Below are 16,022 nucleotides of genomic sequence, written 5' to 3'. Positions count from 1 at the left end.
ATTTTGGTGTTAAAACCAGTGAAAGCAGTGCATTTATAGACATCTTTCTATGTTGTATCAATTTGATATTTCTGTTCTTGTTTACTAACCTGCTTTTGATTACAGAAGCCTACCAACTTTATTAGCATCAGTGAAAAATATACAAATTGAGTTCCTCAGTTGAGTTGCTAAAGTAGAGACCGAATTCAGTCTCTCCCTGATGATTGAGCAGTTTGGGCAGATATATTAAAGTCTATTTACTGCCATTCTCATTGGCAGTTTTTATGCTCTTAGTAAGAATAGAGTGTCATGGGGGAAGAACACAGGTTCTGGACTCAACTAAACCTGGGTTGAAATCCTGGCCTGTTATGCTTCTTTTGTTTTTTTTAAGTAAGACTTTATTTTATTTTATTTTTTAAGAGCAGTTTAAGATTCACAGCAAAATTGAGGGGAACATACAAAGATTTCCTATTAACTCCTGTCCCCACCAATGCATGTTGGCTACTTTCTATATACCACTAATTCTCAGTTTCTTAATCTCTAAAATGCAGATAGTAACTCCTACTTCATAGATTTCAGGATTGAGGAACATTATGTTTTTAAAATATCTGATATTAAGTGCTCAGTAGTGTGTACGTGCTCGTATTAGGACATAATTGCTTTAAAACTTACATGGGGCCAGCATTATGTTTACAGGGTGCTTTATAAATGTTTTTTTGATGAAAATGCTTAATATGGTCTTCAAACTTGCATTGAATGAATGAATGAATATATACAGACATGAATGAATAATTGCATGGACCTTGAGTCTTGGAAAAGCTTTTATTTCAGTCTTGGGTAGAATTGCTTGCATATATGTACCATACCACTTGGGTATCTTAAGAATTTTTAATGTGAGTGATTATGGAAATGAATTAATATACTTTAGTTGCAGGTTAGATACTCTTAGGAACCATGATGATTTCTATTACAGACCTGCTATTTTCTTTCATAATATTGGGAACTTTGTAGAACACTGGATTTGAAAATACACAGATAACAGTTGATTCTAGCCCAGGCCTACACCTCCCGAAGCTCTAATGTGGATTGATTTTATAAGCAGGACCTGCTGGCAATAGTTATCTTAAAAAAAAAAAAAAAAAAGCTGTTTTGTTGTTTCTAAGCTCTTAAGGTCAGTAGTGGCCCTAGAAATTATTTGCAGGGCTGTGGCCCAGGAATCCTCTGAGCAGTTGGTTAGAGCACTTGCCACTATGCTGTTAGAGGAAGTGTGAGGGCATGGGCCCGGGGCCAGTGCCTGGAGTGCACTCCACAACCCCTGAACCTTCTCCTGGGCCTCATTTCCTTTTCTATAATCCGAGAGTTTATACGATAGAGATAATACATCTAAATGGATTTGCTCCTTTCCTGCAACCTAGTAAGCCGTCAGTAAATATTTTGGCATTGCGGCTGATGCTGGTGTAATTTGAAATAATGAGGATTAAATTATGGCTCAAGGAGAATATTAACTCAGCATAGTGCCTGACACGTAGTAGACCCCTAATAAAAATGTTCTCTTCCATATTCAAATGCACACCACACCCCATTCCTAGGCAGAAAATAGATGACTTTCTGGCTATAATGAATCTTTCCTCAGATCTACCACTAGGAATATGAATAGCCAGGTTAATATACTTCTGCATGTCAAGGAAGGATAAGGTTTTAGAATTAGGTTTTTGTAGTTTAAAATTGCTTTTCCTAATAGCACATCGTAAATGTGTGTATTAAACTGCTTATCTGATTGTACAGATGCTGTTGACTGAGTACTTGGATATGAAAAATACTCGAACGGCCTCTGAACCGTCAGCTCAACTGAGTTATGCCAGCACTGGACGAGAGTTTGCAGCCTTTTTTGCCAAGAAGAAACCTCAAAGGCCAAAAAATTCTCTTTTCAAGTAAGTATCCCTGTTGGTAAGAAGGCAGGTGTCAAAAGTGTTAGATCCATGTAGGATGACTTTCTGCTTTATTGATGGCCATTACTTCACCCAGTTAAAGTTGATTTGAAATAATTTATAGGAAGTGAATATATATTCAGGTTTTTGTACTTTTGTTTTCTACCAGGGGAAGTGGCTATTTTGGAATATGGTTACTGGACTATCTAGAACTTTTTAAAAAAATTGTGGGAATTTGTTTCTAGAGAATTTTATATGTAATGAAGGGAAATGAAACTCTCCAGTTGTATCTGGGGAATTTATATGAAACGAAAGGAAATGTAGTATTTCAGTATTTGAAAAACCCCAAGTGTCAAGAAACAACCTTTGTTAATAAAGTTATGTAAATCTCTCAGGCTACGTAGTATTGGGTTTTATTTGATTTAATAAAGGAACAATCTGGAAAATTTTTTTTCTAATTACTAACCCCACTAGGCCATGTATCCTAAGTGTGTATCACTTGGTCACAGCTAACAGTTAATGTTATTATTAACTTTAATAATAACAACAACAATAATAGCTACAGCTGAGTGCTAACTATGTACCAGGCAGGCACTATTGTAGATAAATTCCTCAAAATAATCTCAATTATACGTAATTCAGATTACATCAAATTTTAGCAGCTGGAGTTCTGATTAATGCTTACTGAGCCCTTACTAAGTACTAGCTGAGGCATTAAGCCGTTTTCATGGATTATCTCATTTACTCATTAAGACCCAATAGGTATGAGTTCTATTTTTGATCCTCTTTTGCATGTAAAAAAAAAAATTTGAGGCAAAAGAGAGGTTCAGTAAATTATATAAGTTTACATAGCTAGCAAGTGTTAGAATCAGGATTGAAATCTTGACAGATCTATGTGTTCTTTTAGAAGTTAATGGATATTTAAAAAGTATCTGTAAATCTAAGCATGTAAAGTGACTGCAGAAGTATCATCACAGTTTTTTGAATAGTTTGAGGCTTTTATTGATTCACTTTGGAGATTTTTTTTTTTCTTTTAATCATGGATTCATAGAATTCTTAATCATTAAGGAAGTTTCAACAGTTCATTTATCTTGTGGTCTAGAGAAGAGATTTGCTATGCCCACAGTGGAATAAAATTGATTCTGTTTATTGAACAGGATGTTCCTCACCCCCGCCCCCCCACCGCCCCCAACACACACAGTTTTATTCAGAGGTTAGATGCAGTGTCAGTAAAAATGCTTTAGTCTGCAAGTAACATAGAACCCCAAATGAACCACAGGATAGTTATCATCTCACACAGTAAGGTGAATGTAGATGGTTCCTTAATTCACCAGTAGGGAGAGTATCAACAGGGATCAAGCCCTTTTCATTGCGCTGCTTCATTTCCACGCCAATAAAGTGGTGATGCCAAGGAAAATAGGGTGTGAGTCTTCCTGAAAATCTTTTATTTTAATTAGTATGCTTTATTTTTTATAGCAGTTTTAGGAAAACCAAACAGTTAATACAAAGAGTGCCCTTACATTCCCTGCTCCCACAGTTTCCTCTATTATTAACATCTCGTATGAGTGTGGTGCATTTGTTACAAGTGCTGAACTGATATTCACACATCATTCTTAGCTGAAGTTCATTGTTTACACTCTGTGTTGTACAGTTCTATGAGTTTTGAGAAATGTATAAAGTCATATACCCACCATTACAGCCTCATACAGAATAGTTTCACTGCCTTAAACATCCCGTTCTTTGCTTGTTCATTCCTCCTCCTTTTCCCTGCTCCCCGAACCCCTATCTTTTGACTGTTTCTTTAGTTTGCCTTTTCCAGAATGTCTTACGGTCGGAATCATACAATATGAAGTCATACAGATTGACTTCTTTCACATAGCAATATGCACTAGAGGTTCCTTCCTGTCTTTTGTGGCTTGATAGATCATCTCCTAATATCACTGCATAATATTCCATTGTGTGGCTCTACCAGTTTGTTTTTCTGTGCAACTATTGAAACACATCTTGGTTGCTTCCATAAAGCTGTTATCAACATTCTTATGCAGGTTTTTGTGTAGATGTACCTTTCAACTCATTTGGATAAATACCTAGGAGCATGATTACTGGATCATATGGGAAGACTATGTTTAACTTTGTAAGACACCACCCAGCTGTCTTCCAAAGTGGCTATACCATTTTGGATCCTTTTTTTTTTTATTAATAATTATTACTTATCCATTAATTTTTCCTGCCAGTGACAAAGCCCTTCTGCAAGTTTTCCTCAAGAAAACTAGAATTGAATTTTATGCCCATTCCTAAGCCAGCCATTGACGAGGGGAAGCAGACCATGAATGAGATTGTCTTAATCCAGTCAGGGTTCATCTCTGGTGACAGATCATGAGCTATAGGGCGAGCCACTTTTCCTGAGCATAGGAAAAAAAATTGCTGAGTGAGGAGGGAGCAAGGAAGCAGAACACCCAGAGAGAATAGGAGCTGTGCCAGCAGGCGAGAAAGATGGTGGAAGGAGGGGTGGTTGATGGAGGCACTAAGACTGCCTCAGATGCTGCCTGTTAGGCCTCCCCCCACCACCTTGCCCCAACAATCTAACCCCAACAATCTAAATCTAGATATATAGGTTTTTAGGTTTCATGTTCTCTGCCATCACCCCTAACTTTCAATCTCAGACCACATATACCTTTTCAAACATTTAGGCAATCCTGAAATTGTGGTATTGGAAAACATAAATTGTTGAAAATGAATAAATGAACTTAATTGTTATACTTTTATTATTATTGCATAGTAATAAAAACTCATCACCCACAAAGAATTAGGCTATTATTATAGATCTGCCTTTTTAAGTCTTGTTTATACCATTAATGAACCGGTGAGCCTCAGTGCCTTTGCTCATAAAATAAGGAGGTGAGACTGAATCATCTCTAGCGCCTCATTTACTGTAAAGTTATATCAATCGTGACTTGTTCCAAACATAAAAAGGATTCCTGAGTAGCAAAAATACATCAGGTCATAAAGGATTAAGATTTTGGCGAGCTGTAATCTGTTTTTATCACATCTATGAAGGACTTTATGACTCTCTTTAATTGCCCCTAGTCAAGGTTAATTAAGTGTGTTTAAGTTCTCTCTTAGTGTATAATGCGTGCCTCTCTATTCTTTGCTCAAGAGTTTATTTTTTTCCCTTGTCATTTATGATCAATAGCTGTCAGCATGCTTTTTGGAGGTCAGTGGCTTCTTTTCTGTACTTGACTGGCAGGTGGCACTTTAAGTACCGCATACTTTGCCTTCCTTTTGGCTGCAGTGTCCTCTTAGTTCTTGGCAGGGTGCAGAGAAGGGATCAAGTAACCCAGTGTATCCCTCAGACTGACATTCATCTTATTATTCATCTTCCTTGTCAAAGAATGGATAAAGAAGGCACAGTTAAGAAAACGATGGCGTTCCTTTTTTGTTGCCAGAAACCTGTTCCATCATCACTGTTGTTCTTTCATTATGTGGCTGTTTACCCCTTAGTGGAAGAAATTTTAGAAGGATTTCTCCTGTTGGCCTGTTATTCTGACTTTGAAGATCTCAGGTTTGAAATGGAATATCTTAGCACATCACAGGATTTACTGTTTGATATAATTATACTTTTAACTTTTTTTTAAACCTACAAGTTTCTCTTAAGACTGTGATTTGTTTTTGCTTTTATTAGTTTAGTTTTTAGAGACCCTTTCTAGATCGTGAAACTTCCCCCATGTTTCTGACCTCTGAAACAATTTCTGGGTAGATATGAATAAACATTCTATAGCTTGGTATATTTGAGAGCATTTTCTGTGGCAGGTGGCCAGTCAAAACCCTGGCAGCTCTTTACAAACTATTATTTTTAGGACTTTTAATTAGAGACCATAAATGCCTTGCCTCTTTGGTGCAGTTAGTCAGCAGTGTTTCTAGCATGCCTTTTGTACTAGTCCTCTATCTGGAGGAGTTAGAAAGACAAGGTGTCTGCTTTGAGGAGCCAGGATTTCTGTGGTGACAGCTGACAGTCACTAATGGCTGTTGAGCTGGATAGTAGGAAAATTAGAATGACTATAAGTTACTTTTGTTGATGTGTGCGTAGGGATCCTGGCGAAGGATCTGGAGATAAAAGAAAGTTGTGACAGATCAGACTTGTACCAGTCAAAATGGAAAATGGGCCAAAGATCCGAATACTTTTGTGGAAGAGCGTCGGTCAGGAATCTCATTCATAAATCAAGGTCTGTGGCAGCCCGTCCTGGCCCTGTTGTGGCATAGCCAGAATGTCTAGGTCATGGAACTTTAGAATACTTTGGAATACACAGCTAGACACGCCGCCCGTGTGGTTACTGCCTAACCATTTGTTCCCGTTGCGTTTCACTGCAGGTTCGAATCGTCCTCCCATGCCATCAGTATGAGCGCCTATTTGCGAGAGCAGAGAAGGGAGCTCTACAGTCGGAGTGGAGAACTGCAGGGTAAGTGACTGAACTTCCCTGGAAAAATTAGTTTTCTGGAAGAAGATCCGAAATGTTTGCAGAATGTGAATTTGAGGTCTGCATTCACAGGATTCTTTTAAAATAGCGAAAATTTAAAGACTTGATAATCTGTTTCTTCTCTCATTTCCCAGCATCTGCTGCCAAACGGCTAAAATTATTTCTGTGGCCACAAGATTATTAGACCTGTTACCACTCAGGTGGGAACTCAAAGCAGAAAGAGATGCGGTCAGTCTCTCTTTTGCTTTAAGGTGGTGGCAGATGTGAGTCCAGTCCCAGTCTGGGAGACGCTAGTCTTCAGTGGCTGCCACTGTTACTTTTTGTTATTGTTTTCAATACTTTCTGGAATACGTCAAGAGTATCTGAGATTTGCACAAAGGCAAATGAGGCCTCTGTCATTATTTAAAGGGAGGAAAGATCCCTCTAAACAGTACGTTCTAATCAACTATGACTTTGATACACAGGATATTTGATACCCATATGTGGTTGGTTACTAAAGAGTTGTAATCTGCAGAAAAAAATACTTAATAAATTATAAATTTATTGAAATCAAAATCAGACCAATAACATTTTCTTCTGTGACAAAAAGGATCTAATCATGGTAAATGTAGTCAAGAAAGATTCGTTAGGGTCTGCCAAGTGCAAGACACCTTAGGCATTGGAAGGGGTAGAAGTCAAGTACAAGTAATAAAAGATAAAGACTTAAGATCTAGTTATGAAAAGTAAGGCGTGAATGCCAATAACAATATCAGAAAGTGAATGCTATCAACTAAATAGACGGTATGCATAAAATTGCTACAGGAGTTGAGCAAAGGGAGTGATTATTAGATTATTCTAGAACTATAGGCTCTCTCAGGGATGGAAGGGAACGTTTTCAATGTTTCGATGCATTGGAGGCACTTGGAACATTTTAAGGTGACTAGCTTATACAATTAAATATTTAGTTTTTAAGACTCGTCATAGTTCTATGTCAAAATATTATGAAGTAACCAGCTAGCTTTTTTGGACTTAGACTACATTGCTTAGTCATTCCTGTGTTTACCTTCATTAATCTAAATATCTATAATTTTTTCTAAAGATCCTGCTGTGCTCTCTCATAGTTATATCACAGCAATAATTCCACAACTCATACATATAGTGACCATGACTAAAAGCCTAGAAATATGATGGAGGATATAAGGAAGAGGAGGTTAGCCACCATTCTATTTAATATTAAAGTGTTGCTGTACGTTCTGGAAAACAGGCAGTGTGCATCTTGGAGTCCTGAAGTACAGGAGTACAGAGAGAACTGGAGCAAATGAAGGAGTGACGCACTCTGCAAGGAGTGGAGGAGGAGGGTGACCCAGGCTGCAGCAGGCAGTTGTCTCCCTGGAGTATGGGGTGGACCACGAAACTTGTAAGGAAATGATAGTAATGGAACACACGTTCCTGTAGGGCTGATTGTACTTGAACTGCCACTCAGGCCATACCAAGGCTAGACATAGCTTTCATACTCAAAGTGTCTAATTTTAATTTCAGTGTTGGCTTAAGGAGCAGTTTAAATTTACCTTCATTTTTCTCTTTATCTGCCTTCTAGTATTTGAAATTCCTTTAATGGGGACAAAGGAGGCTTTTTTTTTTCCTTTTTTTTTTCTTTAAAGCTGGAATCATGATCATTTCATTTTTTATTAATAAGCTTAATTTTTAAAACTAGTTTTAGGTTCACACCAAAATTGAGCGGAAAGTAGAGAGTTCCTGCACCCGCCTCCCAGCCCCTGACACACACAGCCTTCCCTACTGTCGACATTCTGTACCACAGCGGAGCCCTGCAGTTGACACTTAAGGTGAAAAGCTGGTCACATAACTAGTGAAAGACCACATAAGCAATGCAGCTTGTCACTCAGATTCAAGCATGATTAGTCAACGAGGATAAATGACTGATACTAGATTCTTTCTTGTTGGATAGTAAGAGTGGAAAGCATTCTGTGCTCCAGCCACGTGGAATGATTTTCAGTGGCCGCCCACCTTTGGTTGTCTGGGATTTTTGGAGAGACAGTATAGCAAAGAGCAGAGGATTCTGGGACCAGGTTGCCTACATTTAAAATCTAGCTCCCTATTTACTAGCCTCTGTGCCTCTGTTTTCTTATCTCTAAATGGTGATAAAAGTAACAATACTTGTCCCATGAGGTTGTTGTGAAAGTTAGGTGAGTTAAGCTATGAACACCGTTTAGAAAAGTGTGTGATATATAGTAGATTTGTTTTGCCTTCTTATCCTCAAATATTACTACAGGTACTGACTGTTCAGAGTTTTCATATACATTCTGTTTGTCTCTTTGTCTGGCTAAATCCTATTCAGCTTTCCAACTTATATTTATTTCCTACTCATTTTGATGAGCCTTCCCTGCTTGTCCCTCCTCTCCCCAACCTACTACACACACTGTCTGTCTGTCTCTCTCTCTCTCTCACATCTTTTAGTGTTCTGTTTCTGAGCACTTTCTATACTGTATTGTGGATTAAGGCTCACTCGTTTTGAGTCTGCCACAAAACTCTAAGCTCCATGAAGGAAATACTATTTTATGTCCTGTGCTTAGCACAGCGCCTGGTTTAGTAAATGTTCAGTAAATACCGACTCAGTGACAGTGAACGAGGGCGGCTGAAGAAAGAGAGCATACCATTGAGAGGAAAGGGCCCGGAGGAGACGGGGCTACTGACAGCCATTATCAATTTCACAGGTTTCATTAGTTTCTAAGCTTAAGGAGTAGAGACTATATATTTTTGTGCAGGTATTTGTTGTTGTTGTTGTTCCCTGCAGCTATGTATAGCTTTATTAAATAGAAATGTTGCCCTGAAATCTGGCCTAGGACAGCACTGCTGTGTGTAATTGAAAAATATTTTAAAACCCAACTGAGTTACAGAGGAATTTAGTTCTGTGAGAATGGTTAATTGAAGAATCACTATAATCTAACTAGGAACTTTCCCATCTGTGAAAAAGTTAATTGAAATATGGAACTTGCAAGCAGTAGTCTATTGTACTTACCAGTGTTCAACAAAATAGGAAAATTATCTCTGGTTACAAGGGTGAATGTAGTTAGCAAACATCTCATGCTCATAATAATCATTAAAAAATAATTGAGTTGATGCATCACATGGTTGGTGAGAGAATAGATCAGCTGACCAGTTTTTGTAAAAGTTTGATGGTATTTCATTCAGGAACAAAAATTTCTTTCATATGAATGCTTTTCATATTTCAGTAAGAAAAAGGGGTCAAATCGTACCTATTTTCCATTTAAAAAATGATCTTTTTTTTTTTTCCATTTATTCTGTTAATCTGGTCCAAAGACCATAGAGGGATCTGCATTTCAGCATATCCTTGAAAAAGCATAATTGAATAGTTCAGTCAAATCATAAGAGACTGGCAGAAGATCTTTGTCTATTAACGCCACACATCTGCTTTCCAGTGGTTGGGTTCATCGGGTCAACTTTTCCTTCTGTTGCAGGGAAAGCAGTAAAGAAATCCACCAGAAAAGACCATCAAAGTAACATTAAGAAGCTCCAATTTTACAAAAGTTAAATTCCTGCCAACGTTTTCACTTTATCATGCAATTAAAAATGTTACTCAACCCAGCAAACACCCAAGGGGAAAATAGAATGAAAAAAAAAAAGATTTCTTTGGTATCATCAACCCATCTCAATTGGCTCTAACTGTTACGGTACAGATGGTTCGTTATATAGTCTGCTGTTGGCAATTGAGCTGAATAGGTGGGGATGCTGTTTCAAATTGTGTGTGATAACAGGTGGAAATCTAACTTGTGTTATGTGTCTACGTTAATCATAGACTTCCTGTTGTTTTGAGCCTCTCTGTATTGCTTAGACAGCGGTGTTGTAGGTTAGAAAGATATTAGTTTTAATGAACATTTAGTTTGAGTATAGCTTCTCACATTTAATGTGTGATTCTTCAGGAGAAAAAGATAACTGATGAACACATTCTCATGAGGGTTAAAAAAAAAAAAATTGTGCTGCTCGTAACCAAAATAAGTTCTTAGGTTATTCAGTCCCAGTGGGCCTCAGTTTTCTCTTTGGAAAATAGAGCTGTTATCAGTTCGATATTAAAACTCTGGAAAAATTAGGATAGCTATTTTAATCTAATTTATATTAGAATGGCACTTTACAAAACTTATCATTGTGGAATTATGAGAACTACATCCACTTCTTTATCTTTATCTCTTTGTTTTCCTCCCCTCCCGCTGTTTCATTGAGTTGGCTCTCTTCGAGGTCACTGAGGCCTCCATCTTGGCCGGTTCAGTGTTTGTCTTTCTGTGTTCATCACGCTTGACCTTTCAGCAGCTGTTGCTCTTTTCTCCTCCTCATGTTTTTTTGAGGCTTTTCAGGGTCTCTCTGAAGTGTCTTATGGTTTTGTCCTGGGATTCTTCCTGGGATCACTCTTACCCAGGTGATCTCAGCCAAAACCAAGCTTTGCTTAGTGCCGTGGTGCAGATACTTTGAGATCTAGATCTCCTGCCCAGATCTCATTGTTGTTCCCTGACCTCTTCCAGCATTCCGCTCCCTACCCGCATCCTGTCATTCTTTATCATAACGTGTTTTTGTTTTTCTTATAATATTCTTCTTAATATGTACATTTCTTTTTAAATTGTTAAATTTCTACTCTTCCCTCGGAATACCCAGAATGCAAGCCTTATTCATTCATTAGTGCATGCCAGTGTCTAGGACAATGCTTGGCTTGCATTAGGCATTTAAAACCTATGATGAAAGAGGCCTCTATCCTCAGTACTTCATTTGTAGGTACGAGCCCACTTATTTGAGAAACCCTCGTGGGAACTTTCATAAGCATAAACAGAATAGGAATCCTGTGACTTATCTTTGGTCATTTTCAAAGATAATAAAGCTCATGAATGGATAGAGAACATTATTTGTCATTGATCCAAGTAAAAATGTATACTCAGTTTTGATTACAGTTTCTTTTCTGTTTTGGGGCTACTTAGTACTTCTGTTTGTCCTCAATCACATTACCTTTAGAGTGCCACTTTTATTCCTATTAGTTTAATGAGTGGCATTTCTATATCCCTGACATTAAAATATTGTATGAAGCTCCAACCACTTGAGAATTGACTTCGCTAAGAGGATTTGCTTTATATAGTAAATATGGAAGTACTGGCATCAGGGAAAAACTGGGCTCTTAAGCTGAACTGACCTGAATTTTCTGTTTTCCTCTCTAATGGGTTGTTGGTGATTGGAGTTCTGGATACTTAAAGATATTGTATGTAATTAATCTGTTTGGAGGTTCCTTGCCTTAAGGTAAGGCAATATTTGAAATAGATTAACTATGAGTTGATTATCCTTTTTACACAGGATATATGATAGGAGTCTTTTAAATAGCAGGCTGTTTATAATGGAGCATTTCAAGCAAGATTTCAATTGTGCACACATTATCAGGGACGTTTTAGCTGAAGTGAGATACAGCAATTTTACACTCATGTCATATTTGTTCCACATTCTTAAATATAAGAAGTGCTCATAAAGCTTTATATCCTTAATTTTGATTAGAAAATGCTTTGTAGTCTTTTAAATTTTGCTTGATGTCTTTGTTAATAACATTATACAGGGGATATGGAAAAATGTTTTTTTTTTCCTTGAAATTACATATAATTATTTCAAAATAACCTTAATCTTTTATAGCTATCTCTTTTTAGATTGTAAAATAGTGTGTAAGAATTGATTCTCCTTTCTTTTGTATATTTATATCCTTTTTAAAAGACTGCTCTTAATTTACTTAGATGTAAGATTTGTCCTATAATGAAATTATAATACAATTTTTATAAATGCTAATTTTTTTATTCCTAAGAAGTAGTAAGTCAAATATACTTTCGTCAGGTGATGAACAGACCAATGCATTACTTCAAATATTTTGGGAAATGAAGGTATTCTTATACCAAGATTGTCATTGAGTGTATCACTCCTTAGCTTTAACCTATGCAATGTAGATATTTATTTTATTTAAAAAGGTTCTTTGTGGATTTCATTTACATAAAGTGGATTTATTTTTCTGAATAATTCCAGTTAATACAACATCTTCTCTACCCGTGGCAGCTGCATCATGTGGAAGAGCCTGGAGGTCACAAGAAAATGGAACTTGAGAGTGTAAAATAGCTATCACAAAGCCTTAATAAAGCCTAATAAGAACTTCACTCTTGAGAAATAATCTTTGGTCATCACACAGAGCTAGTTAATGACATATAACCTTATTAAAAAAAAAAAACAACTTGTGTTCTACCCATTTATTCCTTAATCCATACAGATATGGGAAAAGAGGGAATGCTGTTAAATGAGATACGTATTTGAGTTTTAAATGATACATATAGATTTTTCATTGTTTATATTATACTTGTTATTTTTTTTTTTTAAAGTATGACAAAACAGCTAAAACTTTTAACATGATGTTAACAGAAAATTCTAAAAGTTAGCTTCTAATATTTGGTTCACATTAAAGTTTTAATAATGTAAAAATAACAACTTTGGTCATTTTTGTTTTAAAGACTTTCTTTAGGACCATGAAAAATTATATTTTTGGCAGCTCTAGTACTTTCTATAATGTAACTAATTCTGACTTGAGCTTTTTTAGAAAATAGAGGAAGACTACAAATATTTATGGTATATAGTGAGTTAAGTCAATATTAGAAACTGATAAGAATGCTAAATAACAAGTTTATTATCATTGTATCAATAAGGCACAATTCATAAGGTGATTTTACATTTTCAAAATGAAGGTTGGGTCTTTTCAGCAATACTAATAGAGAATATCTTTTCTAAAGTGATCTTATCAAAACTCAGAAGAAATTGACTTAAACATGCATATAATATGATGTCTAGAAAGTAAACCAATAGGTTTTAGTGGTAAAACTCATCATCTGTGCTTTTCAAACTCATTTAAACTTTAAAACTCATCATCTGTGCTTTTCAAACTCATTTTTTTAGTCCTAGAACCTGGCTTCTGTTTGTCTTATTTCACAGTTCAGTACTGAAAATAAATTTAAGTGGGGATAGTTTGACAAGTAGAGTTGGAGGCTCTCAGACCCGCCTGCTTAGACCCCCACTCCATCGTCCCTTTTCCTCTTCTGTGGGACCCCTGAGGCACCATTACGAAACCAGAGACTCAGAAGCAGCTCTCTAAGTACAGGAAGATTTGATATGGGAGAGAGATGATGTTACAGATTTGTAGGGATATGACAGAGTAATCAGTAGTGGGTGGTGAGACCATTGATTCTTCATAAACAACAACATAAAAAGACGTTGGATTTGAACCTTGTATCATTTAGGAGAATAAATTTTTGATGGGTTGGAACTCAAATGTGAAAGGCAAAACAATTTATTGACAAGTATATTCATAGCAGCATTGTTTCAATAGCAAAAACCTTGAAACAACTCAAATACCATAGACAGGAGGAGCATGGATTTATAAATTGTGGTGTAGCCATACAGTAGAATATTTTGTAGTGATGAAAATAAATGAACCATACTATACATTAACTTGGTTGAATCTGAAAAGCAGTCACGTTAGAATACATATGATCTAATTCCATCTGTATGAATGTTAGAAACAACTAAATAGTATCTTTTTTAGTTATACATCCTTATGTGATGAAAATGTGATGAAGGTAAAGTAAGGAGCATAAATATAGAACTCGAGAGGATGAGAGAGGGTGTAATCAGAGGAGCATATGGGGCTTCAAGGGTAATGGTACTGTTTTGTTTCTTAAACTAAGTTAGGAAACACTCTTTTGGTTTTATTATTTTTAAAACTGTACAAATGTCATATACACTCATATATTTTATACATTTTATAAGTACAGATATAACATTTAAAAAAATTTTTAAGTCTCCAGAGATAAAACCATGTATGTAGAGTAAGACTTCTATTTAGAAATCTAAACCAGATTTGGAGTTTGTTGTGATGACTGGATTGGTTGTTTGGGCTACACCCTTCCACTGAAGTGGGGAGTGAACTGGTACTGTACGTTAGGTAGTTCATAAGAAGACAGTTTTGAGACAGGAGGGCTCCCTCCCCGCTTACCCCGCTCCTTCCTCTCTCTCGTCCTTCATCTGGGATGTCAGAACCTAGCATTAAGTGAAGCCAGCAGCTATTATGCTTTTGTTTCCTGTGTTTTCTTAGACTTTCTGTTTATTTATTAATTCTGTACAGATTTATTATATTTGTACTAGACACTTCACTAGGCCTTTGGGATCCAATAATTGACAGAACCTAGTTTTGCCTTTGAAGGGCAAAAGAATAGAAGGGGACCATGAATGTGTCACAGAGATTGGCTCCTGTCCCCCAACATTTGTTTTCTTCTATATTAATAGAGCCCCTGGTTTTTAGCCGGACACATGGTGACCCCAAAATACAAACATTGCCAAGCTTTCCTTGCAGCTAGCCATGGACTTGTTATTTAATTCTAACCAATAGAATGTGAGTGAATTTGACGTGTATAACTTCAAGTCTTCAGTTTAAAAGGAAGGAACAGGCTCTCCTCTCCCAGCCCAGTGCATGTGTAAAGATGTGCGTACACACAGTGTGAATGAAATGCGTGCCGTCTTAGAGCACGCGGGTGAGACAGCACCATAGGGATGGTAGTGCAGTGAGATAGGAAGAGCCCGGGTTTCCGATACTGTGGAATGTCACACCTCTGAAGACCAGAGCCACTGTACTGTCCCAGACATCTCCATGAAGAGAGGAATAAACTCTGACTTAAGTCACTAGTATTTTGGTTCTGTTACTTGCAGCCCTACTTATATCCTAATTAATTCAGCATGAAAACAAGTGATCACAGTACTGCGATACGTATTATGATGGAGTTGTGTGTGTGTGTATCTGTGTTTGTATATATAAATAAATATGTAACTGAGATGTCTGTGTAAGAGCTGGAAAAGGCAGGGAGGCTTTCATAAGTATTTAAGTTTCAAGCTGCTTATAAAGGATGAAGAGAAGTTTTTCAGAGAAAGAAGAGGTGGGCATGGCAGGAATAAATATGAAAGTGAGAGTATAGCTCTTGTCATTTCATAACACGAATTGGATATAAGTTTTTCTATTAATTAAGGAAGTCAGTTTATGTATACAGACCTCCACTCATTATAATTTGTTACTTTCAAGAGCCAGAGATGATAGAAAGGACCCCAAAGCTGCTGTGAATGACTTTGGCCATTGTTCATAAGAATAAGAGATTAAAAATTGATAGGAACCAGTGTTGTGTACTGGTGGTGATAGGAAAATAAAAGTTATTGTTATACTTGAGCAAAAGCTAAGTGTAATCACATACTGGACTTTGAGTGGTGTTCAAGTAGTAGAGCCATGCCACTTTATTATTAAAAATCCTATAGGAAAAATAACTTTGTTTAAATGCAGTTATTGTAGTGTATGTATCAGACTGTGCGTGGTAGATTCAACTGGAGACATTGGCAGGGCTGTATCATGAAGGATCAGCCTAAAGTAATTCCAAAGTATTCTGTTCAGCATGGACTACAAATAGCAGCTCGTTCTGTATGAAGATCGCAGAATTCTGTGTGCTCACATCTGATTTTCGACTTGTCATTTTGGTGTGGATGAAAACATACATCAAGTTACTTTTGGCTTCTCTACAATTTTAAACTC

General features: G+C 36.7%; 1 protein-coding gene across 2 annotated transcripts in view; it reads left to right on the top strand.

The window, feature by feature from the left end:
• The window catches only part of EXOC4 (exocyst complex component 4), a 675,009-nt gene that overhangs the window by 185,589 nt on the left and 473,398 nt on the right, over window positions 1-16,022 (top strand). For both annotated transcript variants that reach the window (XM_011359538.2, XM_023530309.1), the window contains exons 8-9: window positions 1,765-1,910; window positions 6,276-6,364. In XM_011359538.2, coding sequence (XP_011357840.1) covers window positions 1,765-1,910; window positions 6,276-6,364 — 235 coding nt within the window. The remainder of the gene's footprint in view (window positions 1-1,764; window positions 1,911-6,275; window positions 6,365-16,022) is intronic.

This window comes from Pteropus vampyrus, unplaced genomic scaffold (assembly GCF_000151845.1).
Source record: "Pteropus vampyrus isolate Shadow unplaced genomic scaffold, Pvam_2.0 Scaffold48, whole genome shotgun sequence".
NCBI lineage: Eukaryota > Metazoa > Chordata > Mammalia > Chiroptera > Pteropodidae > Pteropus > Pteropus vampyrus.
This window is presented reverse-complemented; position numbering and strand designations above follow the sequence as displayed.